This window comes from Rhinopithecus roxellana, chromosome 1, assembly GCF_007565055.1.
Source record: "Rhinopithecus roxellana isolate Shanxi Qingling chromosome 1, ASM756505v1, whole genome shotgun sequence".
NCBI lineage: Eukaryota > Metazoa > Chordata > Mammalia > Primates > Cercopithecidae > Rhinopithecus > Rhinopithecus roxellana.
In genome coordinates, this window is record NC_044549.1 from 84519953 (window position 1) to 84536807 (window position 16855).

Genomic DNA, 16855 nt, shown 5'->3' on the forward strand with positions numbered 1-16855 from the left:
TTTAAGGGGGAGGGAAGCACATTGCAGGTGTCAGATAATCTAGTCTGATTATCTGAGCTGTGCTAGCTATAGGGGAGCACTTACCCTTCAGTCCAGCTAGAAGTTAGCAGGGTAAGAAGGAACAAACCAGAATAACATAAAGACTAGCAACAAGGCTCAGGAAAGCAGACAGGAGTTCTAACCTAGCAGCCTAAGTTCTTGGGTTCGAGCAAAGATTGAACAAGAAAACTTAAACAAAACAAAACAAAAAACAAAATCAACCTCCCCCAAACCAACAGTAACCCAAATCCCCCTAACTGTTGAAGACGTTCAGGTGGTAGCAAAAAATAGAACAATTCTCAAAAATACCCAACTTTGGGGTTCTATGATGTGATTAACAGTTATTAGTTGAGAAACAGACATTAAAATGACTCATTGCAAGTGATATATTAAATAACCATTGACCAAATGTCAAAGCTTAAAATACCCTCTTCCCCCCAACCCACCCTAATCCAAATGAGAATTGAAGTACTAATTTTTACTGTTCCACTAACACATAATGGACAGGGGATAAGGTATCTCAACGAGAGACCACGCGGCATAGTAAATCGTGGAACACTCAACTACAGATTTGGACATCGTTTCCAACGTAAGAAGCATTGGCCTTAAAAATTGGAGAATTGCAAGTATTTGTTTAAAAGCATTGTATAGCTAGGTACTGACTTAATTTTATTAAATTTTAACAAAAAAGAAAAAAATTAAATCAACAATGACACACACAAAAAAACTACAAAAGAACAAAAAAGTTTTAAAGGTTGGTGAAACCCTCCCAAAAATCTCTGTAGAGTCACACACAAACTAATGAATAGCAGGATCTATTTTTTCAGTTTTTACAATTCCACATAAATACCCCACTCCACTCTTCTCGACGTGTCTTTTCATTTTAAAATTGAGCTTTTGAAATTGCAAAAAATAAAAACTGTTAAACTTAATTTAGAAAGACTCAAATAAACTCACAATTACTCCCAAGTTTTCCAAACTATAAAAATGGTCCATTCTTAAGTTTCCCTTAAACAGACAGCGACATGACAAGACTGGAGTGTTTATTTTTCTCTACCCCCAAAATATTTCTATATTGCTTCCCTTCTCTATGTAGTTTTCCATTTCTATGCAGCCTCCTTTTGTCTTGTAAATACTAATAAAGTGATTATAGAGTTAAGTCATTGAAAGACTGTTGTTCTTACAAATTATTCACTAGCAAGAATGGCAAGTACTTTGAACAAATATTCAAAAATAAGATTTAATGAGATGTGTGCAGAGTTAAGTACTTAACAATGACCCTTACCTTTTTGGCAGTCAAGGAAATCTTTTTAAAATGCAATACTTGATTTTTCCTTTTTACATTTTTTGTTAGCTAGAGAATCTGTGATCGACTTAATTTTTGTGATGTGACTCGATTAAAATAAATCATTGTATAGATTGGCATCCAAATGTACGTGAAGAATGAAAATTTGCTCTTTACAACTATGTTATGACTGTTTTTTCATCTTTCTTGCTTGGTAGTACCTGGTGACCAATCTGTCCTGCTTTGCTCAGGATTGAGGGGTTTCCTGGGACACAGGATTTTCAGTGCTAAAAGGAGAGACATCCTGGGCAAACTAGGATGAGTTGGTTACCGTAAGTATGAATCAACACTGTGGGTTTGACTGAGTTACCCATGCATAAGGCTTGATCTATTTAGTAGTGACGGTTCGAATTTTACAAATTACAGAAGCTGTGAAGTAATTATGACCTTCTATGGCAGACTCCACTAATAATTATGATATACAGTCAGCTCTCCAGTATCCATGGGTTCTGCATCTGTGGATTCAACCAGCGGTGGATTGAAAATATTCAGAAAAATATTACATCCGTACTGAACATGTACAGACTTTTTTTGGGTCATTATTCCCTGAACAACACAGTGTAATAACTACTTAGAGAGCATTTGCATTGTTTCCAGTATTATAAGTAATCTAGAGATGTTTCAAATTATATGGGAGGATGTTTATAAGTTATATGAAAATACCATGCCATTTTTAAAAAGGGACTTGAAAATTCATGGATTTTGGTTTCTACAGGGGATCCTGGAACTAATTTCCCATGGATACTGAGGGAAGACTGTATTCCCTCATATCTAGCCACTTTTTTCCCTTTTGGTTGCTGTGCATAACTACCCAATGATACCATGGAATGTAAAATTCCTGGTTCCTTTCTTGATCATTTTGCAGATGCTCAGGCATAAAGGTTGGGTTGATTAAATCCTAACTGGTTGTCTCCGCTGGCTTTTAAATTATAGGAACAGAAGCCACACTGGCTGTTACTCTGGCTGCAGTTTTTATTAAGTGCTTAAACTAGCAATAGATAGAATTTGGAGCAGTGTTGAGGCTCTGTTGCAGGGATAATAAAGTAACCATGGGATGACTGGGATCCACACTATTGGACTGAAGTTCTGGGTGAGGGCTGCCATTTATTACATGGCCACTGTGTACAGTTGTGCAGATTGGGCACTGCAGAACTCAATGGGTGCCATTCACATTTTTGTGTATGTGCTAGGTGTTTCCTGTATTACACAGTCTCCATAGCTGACTGTAGTGGCTTGTTCTTTTAGAACCTGGCAGATGTAGCAGGGCCTCATGCTCTCTGGAGAACTCCCATTCCTAGGCAGTAATAAAGGAGACAGTACAGAAGAAGGTAGATCTACCACCAGGTACTGATAAATCCCAGGGGCATGCATGATCTGGCTTTCTCACTCATCTCTTAGCCTACTTTACATATTCCCTAGGGATGATATCATTTACCACCACCACCCCCCCCAATTCTAACTCTTAGGAGTTTGCTTCGGATGCTCCATTTAATAAAAGTTCCTTATTTCAACTAGAGTAGTGATACACATCAAGCTGTGTGTATTCAATTGAATCTTTCTGCTGATGCCTAACAGCTGGCATTCTAATTTCACAACTAAATGAATCCTATCCACAGAGAGAAATCTACATCAAGAGCCCCCATGTATTTCCATGAAGAGACATCTCTTCTTCAGCACCTTCCATCACAGGTTTTCTTTTTTAATCAGTGTCTTGTCTCTAATTTTACTCCTGAATGTCCTTTGTCTTATACTGGTGAGGAAAAAGTGGGGTCAATAGCAAACTATGTAGCAGTTTCTTAATCTGGGCAGATGATAGAACAGAGACACTGAATGTAGGGTGAAATGACTTTATATAGGGTGAAATGACTTTAGAAGAAATGAAGATTATTTGGAAATAAGACCAGTATTTTCCAAATATCACCTGAGATACATGCTTTATGAGGTTGATTTGAATGGTGATTATAGTTAGAATTTTTTTCTGATACACAGGTAATTCCTTTTCAAGAGGTTATGATAGGATGTGCTGTTTCCAAATGTATTACAAAGGAGCATGTTGGGCAAGGTGAAAGGAGGGATTTTTGTCTTACTTTTTTTTTTTAAACACAACAATTAAACAAATACTGGGTATGATTTATCTCGACTAGTAACTATTACTCTCTTTACTGCTCTCAAGTAAAGCTAAATGCAGGAAGATGTTAGAGAATACAAGAGGGGAGAACTTGGTGGTAGGTGTGGGCAGAAGGCTACTCCTTTTCCCTCAAGTCTTACCCCAATCTTTCTTATTCTTTCATGATTTTCTTTGTGGAAACTCACAGCAATTATATGATTATTTACACTGTTCCACAAGGGCATGCATCACCATCAGTACTGGACAGGAATTCCTGGGAGCATCTGATAGAATTTGCGATCCAAAAGAAGTTGTATTTCCTGATCAACAAGGGTGTTGCAAGGTGTAAGAATATAGTCTTGTTGGACAGAAATGGACATGGCAATAGAGTTCACCGAAACGCAAGTTTACCTCTATTTAGTAGTTATAGCTGCAAAATTATTCCACCCACTTCCATATTCTGTTTAAGAGCAACAGAAGAGAGATAGTGCAAGCACTGTGTTAGAGGTTAAGTCTCTGCATTTGCATTTGCTTTTCCTTCAGCTGCAATTCTCTTTCCTCAAATATTTGTGGGGCTGACTACCTATCATTTGAACTGAAACTCAGGGAAAACTTCTTTGATTGTCTAATGTCTCTCCTTCTCACTCAGTCACCACTAAATGACATTCTTCATGGTATTTACCAGTGTCTGAAGCTCTCTTATTTATCTGTTCACTTGTTTACTACCTAGGCTTCCCCATTCGGATGCAGGTATTATAAGAGCTGGTACCTTGTCTGTCCTTCTCATTAGCATGTCTGATTTCTAGACAGTTGCTCAATGACCTAGAATGAATGAGTGAGTTCCATACTAAAATAATAAATCGTCATGATTATCGCTAAAAATGACTTGTACCCGTGTTATCTCTGATTGACTTGATATTCAGGGTAAAGCAAAAGACTCTATTTAGAATGAATGTTTGGAACAAAAATGAATTACTTTATTTCTCCATTTTCTTTGTTTTAATCAATATTTCCAAACATGTACTGGCTTTCACCTCACCCTGTGTATCAGAAGTATTGATAGATAAAAGCCATTTTAGGTAGCAAGAAGACATGGAAAAGGGACAAGATATTAAATGTATGCGGAGGTAAGAGGAGAAAAAACTTGAATATGAACTGAGGCTGTTTAAGGAGACAGTCTCATTTTTGGGTCTCTGGTATTTTAGCTCGGAATGGGATTTTAGGTACCATGTTTTGTGTGTTTTTTTTTTTTTTTTTCCACTGCATGTGATAATGTCATCATTTATTTTTAAATGGTTCTAAATTGCAGATTTAAGTTGATTTCAAATCAACCCTATTTTTAAATTACTTTTAATAGGAAGAAATGAAGCAAGGACATACATAATCTACTATATTTGAAGGACTCAAACAAATACATGTTTGGCTGTGAATTCTGTACTCTCATCAAAACAGAGATAAAAATCCACCTAAAAATACACTTTCCTTCATTTAGTCCTTGTGAGAGAAGGTCAAGTATTGCACTTTAAAATTACTTTCATCTAACATTTGTCCCAACTTTCCCCCTGAATTCACTGTATGTTTTCAGGAAACATGATTTTATAAATTTTAAATACAAAAGCAACTAGGTTTTCTAATTCAACTTTGGAAGGTTTACTTTACTGAGCTATTTTTGTAAAATGGCATATTTACTTACAAAATTGAGAGATAGGGGCATCCAGCTGAGGCACATTTCCTCCCTTGGCATTGAGTTTCTGGACTTGGGTCGGGGGCACAGGCTTGTGTGACTGCCCCGTGGCCCGATACATGGCCTGGACCCACAGGATGCGGTCTTGTTCATCATCACTGGCAAATATCACGGTGTCTCCCTCCTTGACAGCATTGAAGAAGGCTCGGCCACCCTCCAAACCTGGAAGAAAAGGGAGTAACAACTTCTACTAAGCTGAGCTGTGATGTTCTCAACTGGACTCAGCCCTTGAAAGAGCAGTTTCTGCTGCTTTTCTTTGGGACAGAAGAGCAGGGGTAGCAATTAACCTAGGATGGGAAATCTGAGACTCACTTGGCCACAGAGTGGGACCGTGATGTTGAAGAAGGATTTCTGAGCCTGGATCTTATCTTTTTGTGTCCTGATGGGGATAGAACTGTCAAGCAGGCTGCCTGCTTGGGGGACAGACATCCGCTTATAAACATACTATTTTCTCCCTCATCTTTAAACACAAATAGAACAACAACAAAAACCTCTCTTTACCCCATCTCTCCCTTCAGCTACTGTCCTATTGCTCTTCTCTTTACAATGAAGGGAAATCTCTACCAAGGGTTTTCCAATTTTAGTACCCATATGAATCCCCTGGGCATCTTGTTAAAATGCTGCTTCTGATTCAGTAGGTCTGGAACTGAGCTTGAGGTGCAGCATTTCTAAGGAGCTCCCAGATGATGCAGATGGTGCTGGTGTGAGGACCCCATGTTGAGTAGCAAGGGTCTCTCCCCTCCTTTTCTGCCTTACAACCCCTCCAATCAGGCTGCTGCCCCATTGAAACTTGTCCAGGTTTCAGTGGACACATTGTTGAATGACCAGTGACCTCCACATTGCTGAATCCAATGACTGATTCAAAGTCCTCATTTTATTGGGCCCATCCACCTATCAGCAGCATTTGCACTCCCCTCTCTTCAAGATGCTTTCTTTACTTAGCTTTCAGGAACCCTTACTTTCCTTCTACCTTCCTGGCCGCTGTTCCTCAGTCTTGTCTGGTGGCTCCTCCTCTTACTGATTTTTAAATGCTGGCATGCCCTGGCCTTCTGTCCTTGCCCTTCTTCTCTTCTTTAGCTACACCCTCTCTCATGGTGATGCCATCCAGCCTTTAAGTACCATGAGTACGCTGATGACCATCACATTTCTCCCTCCAACCTGAACCTTTCCCTTGGACTCCAGGCTTAAATATCTTTCTTGACTTCTCCCCATGGATATCTGATAGACATCCCAAGCTTGTGAAACTCAACACTGAACTCCTGGTCTTTCTCCCTGACCTCCTCAGCAAAGCTGAGCCCATCTCTCTTGCTGCTCAAGCCCCCAATCTTAGGGTCAATTTTGACTCTTTACTTTCTTTCACTACCCACTTCCAATGAAGCATGAAATTCTGATGGCTCTACCGTTAGGACATTACCAGAATTTGACCTCTTCTTCCATCTCCAGTTGTGGCCATCAAAAATGTAGCCATGATCATCCCTGGATTATTTTAATAGCCTCCTATCTGACCTGTCTGCCTCTGTCCTCACTGTCTGTAGTTGATTCTCACAAGGCAGCCAGAGTCCTGGATTTAGCACTAGAGTCAGGTCATGTCACTCTTCTGCTCAAAACCTGCCAGCAGTTCCGTATTCCACTCAGAGGAAAAGCGTTGGTTCTGACAAGGCTTGAAAGGCCCCATGAACTGGTCCTCTGCCACCTCTAACCTCCTCTCCTAATACTCTCTCTCTCCCTCTATGCACACATGTACTCACTTCATTGTAGCCACACTAGCCTCTTGCTGTTCCTTGAACACCCAGGCATGTGCTCACCTCAGGACTTTTGCAATTGCTTTTCTCTGTGCCTGGAGCACTCTTCTTTCAGGTATCTGCATGATTCACACCTTATCTCCTTTGTGTCCTTTCCTAAACGTCACATTCCTGTTGAGACCTTCCTTGACCTCCACTTCTTGTGACCTCTTATCTTGCTTAATTTTTCTTTATTGCTCTTATTACTTTTTAGCAAACTACATAATTTACTTTGCTTCATAAGTGCAGGTAGTTTTTGTCTGTTTTGCTTCTGCTGTATCCCTGGTGCCTAGAATAGTGCATGGCACATAGTGGGTATACAAATAATTATTTAATAAACGAATATGCTCTAGATCCATCTGTTTCCATGGGCAGTTCTCAAGGTTAAAATTTAGAGAGAAGTAGGTGGAAACTTCTCTTTGGGTTCGGGCCAAAGCTATGTTGTATCCATCAGCATATTCCAGAAGCCTGTATTTTAGATCACTGGGTACTCTCTAGCTGGAAATAATACTTCATATCTTCATCAGGTTCCTCATCACCTCCTCAATTATTAAAAACTAAGAGGGGAATGAATGAGTGAGTGATCAGTATCCCCAAATTTCCAATGAGGTCCAGCCAGTAATCTGTTTGATATTTGTCATTGGAAAAGATTTCTGGTAATATTAAGGCTTCTTCATTGTGCCGACGCTATTTATTGAGGTGTCTATGCTGCAAGCACAGGTGTCTGTTGGTAGTTTTGCACTTGGAATGGCCAGGGATTTAGGACAATAAATAGCTACCTCTTTATATGGAGGGTCTGAAAATATCACACCAATAAAGCTTTACTAAAAGATTTTTGGTGGCTTTTATTATAAGGGACTATTTTGCTTATTTTTGTATGGAAAGTTTTAAAATACGTAATTTGGTACGATGATGCGTAGCTAGCAAGCTGGGGAAACCCGATAAACTTAATGAACAGCACAATAAAAAGGAAAATTCTGAAAAGGGAAGGAGGAGGAAGAAGAGCTCTGAGAGTTGCTTTAAGCCTGAAAAGTGAGCAATAAAGAGTTAAAAGGAAGAGAGGATCAATAGACCTGTAGCCTAGTCTCGTGGTATCCTTAGGAATAAGCTATTTTGCTACAGTCAGGGAATGTAAAGCCAGGACAGACATGACCAGGTATCACTTTTACTAGCCCCAAGCCTTCCCCCTCCCCCAGGGTCTGCTGCTGGGGTGGGGATACTGTATTTCTGGAGCTACTGTCAGAAAGTCAGTTCATGGAGTTACTTTGGGGAAGTGGACAGCCCTCTCCACTGTGCAGTTATTTAGATGTAGAGATGGAAAGACACCAGGAAGTTTTTATATTTTTATTCAATCCTCCCAACAGCCTTTTGATGTAAGTACTGTTATTCCATTTTTACAGATGAGGAAACTAAGTCATGGGGAAGGTGGTAACTAGCCCATGGACACAAAACTGGCTTGTATGTGTCAGAGCTGGCTTTTGACCTCTGCTGTTTGACTCCAGAGCGGATGACTATAACCATTGTGCTACACTGCACCAAAGCATGAATCCAGGGCCTGGCCCTCACTAACAGCTCTCTTAAGAGTCATTATGAACAATAAAATGAAGCCTAATTTTGGAGTGGGTAAGGGCAAAGAGAAACATCTAAAGCAACAGTAGCAACGACAAGCACAGCAGCAGAAAGCAACAGGGCTTTTTCAGAAAGCACCAGAGGCTGAGGACACACCAAAGAAAGAAAGAAGGAGATAGAACAGCGACAGCTGAAAGAGAACCAAGAGAGGAGAAAGCAAAGTGAACATCCACAAAGTGAAGACCCACATGTGCTGCAAGGCCATCAGTCTTAGAAAAAGCAACAGTTCCTGGGGACTGAATCTGAAGAATGTGATGTGTGACCTTGCATGGGCTCTCCTTGGAGAACGAGGGGCACAGCCCCACAGGTCAAAGACAAAGACACGTCTGGGAATAGATGGAGGCAGACCAGGCAAAGGAATGTTGGCCAGCTCTCTAGGGGAAAGGGATTTCACTTCCAACAACTTGCATGACTGAGGTCCATTTATGAGGGTAAAAAAGGTCTTTATGAATCGTATAAGAAAATTTAGTTGTTTGATAAACTGTGGCGTTGAATTATTCTGGATTAATATTCTTTTATTTGAAGACTTCATTATCTAATTGCATAGAAATTGAGAGATTGTCTCAAACTTTCCAAACCATACACAGGGAAAGGTAAAGTGAAGCATTTTTAGTTTTAGCTTAAAAGGAGTAGCTTGTAAGTGAAACTTACATTGCCAAATCACCAAATTAAACATCAAGGACCCAAACAGGTAGAGTTTATTTAGTGAAAATGCTTGTGTCAGGGGGAACCACCTAGACTGTAGGCTGGTACTAAGGCAACAATATTTAGTTGCATCCCTCCCTTCCATGGCAGAGAACAATAGGCCACAGGGGTTCTTAGCCCATAAAATCACCACCAGTAAGGTCCACTGACAACTGGGATAAAATCAAGAAAGAGGGAGAGAGATAGAGTCTGAAGTCCTCTCCATTTGCACACTCACCTTTCAGGGAGCAGTTGAGGAGACTCCTCAAATCTGAGGACATTGGTTAAAATGCTTGGCTCTCCAGCTGGCAACTGTTACTGTGTTCAGGAATCCCCTGCAGTGCTTATTTAAATACAAAGGTTCTGACCTCTCCCCCTTTCTGGTTCACAGGTTAGAAGTGGGGCTCAGGAACATTTATTTTTAATAATTACTTTTTTGTTGTTTGAGACAGAGCCTCTGTTGCCCAGGCTGGAGTGCAGTGGCGCAATCTTGGCTCACTGCAACCTCTGCCTCCCAGGTTCAAGCGATTCTCCTGCTTCAGTCTCCCGAGTAGCTCGGATGACAGGCGTGTGCCACCACATGTGGCTAATTTTTGTATTTTTAGTAGAGATGGGGTTTCACCATGTTGGCCAGGCTGGTCTTGAACCCCTGACCTCAAGTGATCTGCCCACCTCAGCCTCCCAAAGTGCTGGGATTAGAGGCGTGAGGCGCCGTACCTGGCCAGTAATCACTCTTTTTTTTTTTTTTTTTTTTTGAGATGGAGTCTTGCTCTGTCGCCCAGGCTGGAGTACAGTGGCGCACGGCCTCTGCTCATTGCAAGCTCCACCTCCCAGGTTCATGCTATTCTCCTGCTTCAGCCTCCCGAGTAGCTGGGACTACAGGCACCTGCCAACACACCCAGCTAATTTTTTGTATTTTTTTTAGTAGAGACGGGGTTTCACCGTGTTAGCCAGGATGGTCTCAATCTCCCTACCTCATGATCTGCCCGCCTCGGCCTCCCAAAGTGCTGGGATTACAGGCGTGAGCCACCACGCCAAGTTAGACTTTCCCATGACAACTGGGAGAATTTAAGTCTCCGTTTTCAATCAAACATTACTTGGGGGAATAAATAGGACTTAGCACATGGAAAGATAGAGGAAGATGCTTATTATTCTAAAGAACATAATTGATTTACATTTTACATCTTTCCACTTACATCTTTCGTAAAGAAATTTATAAATTATATCTCATAGGATCGATGTAAAAAGAAATAAGCTTTAAAAATATATGTGCACAGTTACTCCTTACACATGTAGATAGAATAGTTCTCTCCACTCCTGCCCTCCCCACTGAGGGAAGATAATTTTGCTTTCATCTGATGAAGTAACAACCATAGCTTTGCTACAGCTGTTCATGCAGCTATGCTTTATTGCAAATGCCAAAGCATGACATGGGTTAGACCTGGAGTTCCAGCTCAGCCACCAGGCAGTCTCAAACAATAGCCTTTGATATCTCAGAATCTCAGCTTCTTCATTTACAAAATGAGGTAATGATCCTGGTCTTATCCACTTTGTGGGATTACTGTGAGGGCTAAATACAATCACATGGGGGGAAAGGAAAATGAACTGGCTTAAAAGGAATTATTGTCATAAGATGGTATTGATTTCCCTTCTCATATTGGCTCTTTAGCTTCCCATTTTATGTTTTAAAATTTATTAATTTTTACTATTCTTTCTATTTTTTGAGTTGGGGTCTATCTCTGTCACCCAGGATGGAGTGCAGCAGTGCAATCATAGCTCATTGCTGCCTCCAACTCCTAGCAATCCTTCCACCTTAGCCTCCCTAGTAGCTTAGACTACAGATGTGTGCCTCCATGCCCTGGTTATTTTTAAATTTTTTTGTATAGATGATGTCTGGCTCTGTTCCCCAGGCTTGTCGTGAACTCTGGTCTCCAGCGATCCTCTCGCCTTGGGATTACGGATGTGAGCCACCACGCCTCACCCTAGCCTTCTACTTGAAAATAAAAGTCCTAAGAAGGACTGAATCTATTTTTCTGAAGGAAACCCAATGACTTAAGAAGAACAGAGACCATCATAGAATGTCCTAAGGAGTGGTTTCCTAAGGCAGGAGCCCCATCCTTTCCATGAGAAGTTGCATGAAATTGTTTGTTTCAAACTCGTTGGTTCTACTCATTATGAAGGATTTCCAGGCAGAGCATTTAATTCATGCCTTATGTGGTCAGCTCTGTATTCTGCTCCGGCAGGATGCAAATAACATATGAAAGTCCGAAGGGGTGGGGCTGGGCCCAGTCACTTGGTTGAGATTCTGAGGGTGCTAATTTTACTAAGTGGGCTGGGCCCAAGGTCTTCCCTGCCGTACCTTTTCAGGTTAGCACCCCATCTTCTCTCAAACTCTGTTTTTCTTTTATGTGTATTTTGTTGCATGTGGAAGAGCAATATGGGAGTAGAAAAAAAGGTTTTGGGCCAAATAATGCAGTATGGTTGGAAATGCTTTCCTTGTGCAGATTTGGCATAAAAATAAACTTCTCCGGGAGAGGGCTGTTGGTGCTTGTTGTTCATTAATATGCTGAAATGATTTCGCACCCCCCTCCCATTTTGAAGGTTCTTTGAGGCTGATTTCTATTCATTTTTTTTCTGGGAAAAAGATAAAATGGGTAGGGGGAGAGGTGTGAGGGGGCAGGATGTAGAACTTATGCGGTGTAGAACTTTTAAGAAATACTACCGTTTGTGTAGTTTTCTTAGTTACATAAGGCTTAAGGGCTTCATTGTCTCTGCTTGTGGATTGGTGTCTTCACAGGGAAAAAGACATTTAGGGAGGGTTTTCAAGTGCTGCCAACTAACCTTATGAGCTCTTGAATTGTAGCTAGGGAATATGGATATATTGGGCAGGCTCACTTGGTCACTGAAACCTGCCAAGCTCACACATCACTGGTGAAAAACCACACACACACACACACACACACACACACACTCTCTCTCTCTCTCTCTCTCTCTTTGGTGTACATGTAGGACTACTTCTTTTTCAGAATTTTTTTAAAGCATTGTATGGTGGAGTCCATATTTCATGTGGATACAGGTAGGTAAAAGAAAAATGCTCTTCCTTTTTGGTTTTAAATTAGAGAATCCCTTGAGTAAAACCAAAACCCTAGGTTAGGATGGCATTTAACCAACTGGGATGGAAATGGCATAATATCAGGGATTGTGCCATTGACAGCTGAAACCCTTAGTAAATTGACTTAGTGCCTAGCATGGAATAAGTGTCCAGCAATTATTAGTTGACCATTGATTTGGGAAGGCTGAGGGTTTATGGGCTCGTGGCCTTGAGGGTCGATGGGTACCTGGCTGGGGGTCGGTGTAATCCACAGTGTAGCCATCCAATTGTAGAAGTTCCTGAGGCTCCGCTTTCTTCTCCCGATAACTGCACATGGCAAATGTGTACTGACTGACCTGTTAAGGAAAAGTAGACTGTGAGGTTGACCCCTAGAGCCTGTCTTCTCCAAAAAACCCTCCCCCATGTTCTCTCCTCTGAGAATCTGGACTGAGTGGCTGGGTTCAAATTGAGTTTTGCTACCTCCTGGCTGTGTGACGTTGAGCATGTTACTTAACCTCTCTGGTCCTTCATAACCTCGTTTGTAGACTGGATACAACCTTAGAACCTACCTCATTGGCTTATTGTGAAGACTGAATGAGTTCACATGTGGAATGCACTTAGAGTCTGTTCCTGGCACTTAGTAAGTGCTTGATGAAGGTTAGCTGTTATCATTATTGCTTTTAATATAATTGGGTTAAGCTACATGCGATTGCCATTTTTGTAGGTCAAAAGTGGTTAAATGACAGCAATTTTGTATGTTCTACCTAATGTGACTGTGGCTTTGGCTGAGACTGCTATGCTTGCAGATACAACATGGGCCTTTTGGTCAGAAGTTAGAGGCTAGACATTCATTTATTCATGCCTTTTTATTTTAGTATTTCATTGTTTGCACCATTTTGATCAGTGTCAATCTACATGTTTCATCCCCTTCTTCTTCCTGCTGAAGGAGTACTTTGGTTGCTTTGAAGTCTTCTTTTCATCTCGGACAAGTGCAGGAGTGACACGTTGTCACAAGCAATGAGTGCTTGATCGCTAGGTGCCAGTCACAGTAGAGCAATCCTCAGCCCCCCAGTGGCGTGGCTGTTGTCACTGGTGCCCTAATGGCAGCCCTCACTCCACTGACACAAACCATGCCAGTGCAGGGTGGGTGCTCACAGCTGCAGGCCCGCCTTCAGGACCCTGTCGCTCTAGTGCATCCAGACCCAGCACATATACTTAGCATTTCTACATCTGGCTTGTCTGCAAGGAGCCCGTGGGAAAGCAAGCATCCTCCCAGCTTTGGGCTAAAAGCTCTCAGGCAAATTTACTATCCATGGATGTCAAATGTCTTGGAGAAGGAGTGCCACATCCCTCATCCCTTAGTTTCCTTTATTAAAAGAGACACTTTCTAAGTGAACTTTGATCCCAGCAGGGGACATTTTTAGCCTCTTCTACGGTGAGGTTTGTTTTTGCTGTTTTAATGGTGATAAGAAATTGACGTTCTTAAGCGCTACATGCATCTCCCCCACTGTCTGAGGCGTGAGGGTCCCAGTGGAGAGATGCAGGGTGTCCACAGGAGGATGTTTTTGGTAGTTGGTTTGTCTGTTGCTGCCCTCTGTTGGCTCCTGATGGAAACTTTACTGCCCCACTTGGGTTTCTTCATAATGTAAAGGGTTTGCAGAACTTCTTCCTTATATCGCAATGTCAGGGGAAACCTAAGGCTGGGTCACTGAGAGTATTTTCATAAAGGAACACATATTAATTGCTTGTAATAAAGAAAATAACCAATAGCACACTCTTCTCCTAAAATGGAAGGTTAAGAGTGTAGGCTGGGGGTTCCATGGCCCTGGGGTCCCATCCCAGTTCTGTAAAGCTGTCTGTTCTCTAAGCCTCAGAGTCTTCGTCTGTATTTACCTGCATCTTATTGTTGATAGAGAATTGAGTTTTACATAGCATGTGTGATACCCATAGAGCAAACACTTCATATACATATGCATTTATACAGGCAGCTTCCTTGCATTCGACACACATTCTAATATAGCATAGCTCAATAGGTGGATTTACCTACTGGATTATAAATTCATTGAAGGCAGGTCTAGGTAGTCATATGTCTTGATTGTATTTTCACTCCCATGAGCAAAATCTGCCATATAATGGACATTCACTAGTTGACTCTGATTGGTTCTAGAAAGTTGAGTACATACAATCCAATCAAGAGGTTTTACTCCCAAAATTTACATGGTATTCCAAGTACAGCACCAGGCCTTTCCAACTTGTTATTATTGATCCTAGGGATAACAGATCTCCTGTGACCCTTTGCATGACAATGACCATAGATATTGCTGGAATGGTCCCATGGAGATTATTTTTTTCTTTTTAGATGGAGTTTTGTTCTTGTTGCCCAGGCTGGGGTGTAATGGCATAATCTTGGTTCACTGCAACTTCCGCCTCCTGGGTTCAAGTGATTCTCCTGCCTTAGCTTCCTGAGTAGCTGGATTACAGGCATGCGCCACCATGTCTGGCTAATTTTGTGTTTTTAGTAGAGACGGGGTTTCTCTATGTTGGTCAGGCTGGTCTCGAACTTCTGACTGAAGGTGATCTGCCTGCCTCGGCCTCCCAAAGTGCTGAGATTACAGACGTGAGCCATCGTGCACAGCCAGATTTTTTTTTTTTTTTTTTTTTTTTTTTTTAACCTGGCATTTCTCATCTGGCAACATGAGAGATGACATAGTTTGTTAATGTGATTGGCCAAACAGAGTTGCCGACACTCACTTGAGATTAAAAAAAAAATCACAACAGAAGGGTGTTATTTCAAGATTTATGCATTTACTATTACTACATGGTTTGGGCTTTTTTTTTTTTTCCTTTTCTATTTCAGCGGCTTCCTTCTTGGAGAGCTGTATGCTGATGCCCTCTTCTGGTTACATTGCTAAAGTCACTCTTGACAAACTGAACTGGTTTGAGTTGGTAAACCAAATTGAGTTGGTTTATTGGGAGCATCTTGATTTAAGATCTTGCAATGTACTTTAGGAAATAAAGGAGGGGAGAAAGAATGATTTCTCTTTGAATGATTCTAATTATTGGAAATTTTTGGGGGAATCTCAGTTTTTCTAGAGCGCTTGAATGGTGGGAGAATTGCAAAGATTTGGAAAGCTTTACATTTATTTTTTAAACTTCCACAAGACCACACTCAGTAAAAGCCATTCCCAATGAAATGCATGTTCCTCTGTCATAGAATTCTTTTAAAACTGTATTTTGTTGATGAAAAACTAAGGAGGCAGTGAGCACTGTTGTAATAAAGGCACAGCAGAGCCTGGAATGCATGTTAGAAGTGAGAAAGTCAGCCACCCTTGTCAGAGAGCCTGGCCTACAGCAGAAAGCATAAAAATCTAGTGATCTTAAACAACCAGCAGACATCTGAAAGTGCACTTTGGAGAGAAGGGCATAAAGGACTATGTTTTTCCCATCCTTGGGATTTTCAGAGGGTAGGTACCTTCTCATGGAATCACGGGACAGACAGTTGGGACTTCTGAGGGTACAGTCAGCAAGGTTTTATTTTAAAGGTGGCTGCACCTTAGATACACCTTTAAAAATCCTTAGCTCATTTCCAGTCACTTGCTTAAACTAGAGAATGCTTTGAAATAATGTTCCTTAAAGAGCGGGTGGCGGGCTGGGCGCAGTGGCTCACACCTGTAATCCTAGCACTTTGGGAGGATGAGGCAGGCGGATCATGAGGTCAGGAGTTTGAGACCAGCCTGGCCAACATGGTGAAACCCCCTCTCTACTAAAAATACAAAAATTATGTGGGCATGGTGGCAGGCTCCTATAATCCCAGCTACTCTGGAGGCTGAAGCAGGAGAATCGCTGGAAATGGGAAGGCAGAGGTTGCAGTGAGCTGAGATCGCACCACTGCACTCCAGCCTGCCAGAAAGAGTGAAACTGCATCTCAAAAAAAAAAAAAAAAAAAAAAAAAAAAAGAGTGGATGGCAGCAGCTGCCTTTATTATTAGACAGTGTGTGTGTGGGGTGAGGGGGCGGATTAGGTTGTTAATATGTAGATTCTTTAAGTCAGACCAGAATCAGAAACTCAGTTCAGAGTAGGCCTTAGGATTATACATTTTTCACAATTGTCTCAGATTCTCTCTCTCTCTCTTTTTCTCTCTCTCTGTCTTTCAAAATAGGGTCTTGCTGTTGCTCAGGCTAAAGTGCAGTGACACAAACATGGCTCACTACATCCTTGACCTCCTGGGCTCAAGTGATCTTCTTGCTTCAGCCTCCCCAGTAGCTGAGACTAGAGGCATGTGCCACCATGCCTGGCTATTTTTTTTTTTAATTTTAATTTTTTTGGTAGAGATGGCGGTGTGTGGGGGGGTGATGTCTCACTATGTTACCTAGGCTGGTTTGAACTCCTGGGCTCAAGTGATCTTCCCATCTTGGTCTCCCAAAGTGCTGGGATT

General features: G+C 41.5%; 1 protein-coding gene across 14 annotated transcripts in view; it reads right to left on the reverse strand.

Moving 5' to 3' along the window:
• CADPS (calcium dependent secretion activator) overlaps positions 1 to 16855 on the reverse strand; it is a 492502-nt gene that overhangs the window by 148951 nt on the left and 326696 nt on the right. For all 14 annotated transcript variants that reach the window (XM_030927221.1, XM_030927190.1, XM_030927201.1 and 11 more), the window contains 2 exons: positions 12668 to 12776; positions 5185 to 5397 (listed from right to left, as the gene is read on the reverse strand). In XM_030927221.1, coding sequence (XP_030783081.1) covers positions 5185 to 5397; positions 12668 to 12776 — 322 coding nt within the window. The remainder of the gene's footprint in view (positions 1 to 5184; positions 5398 to 12667; positions 12777 to 16855) is intronic.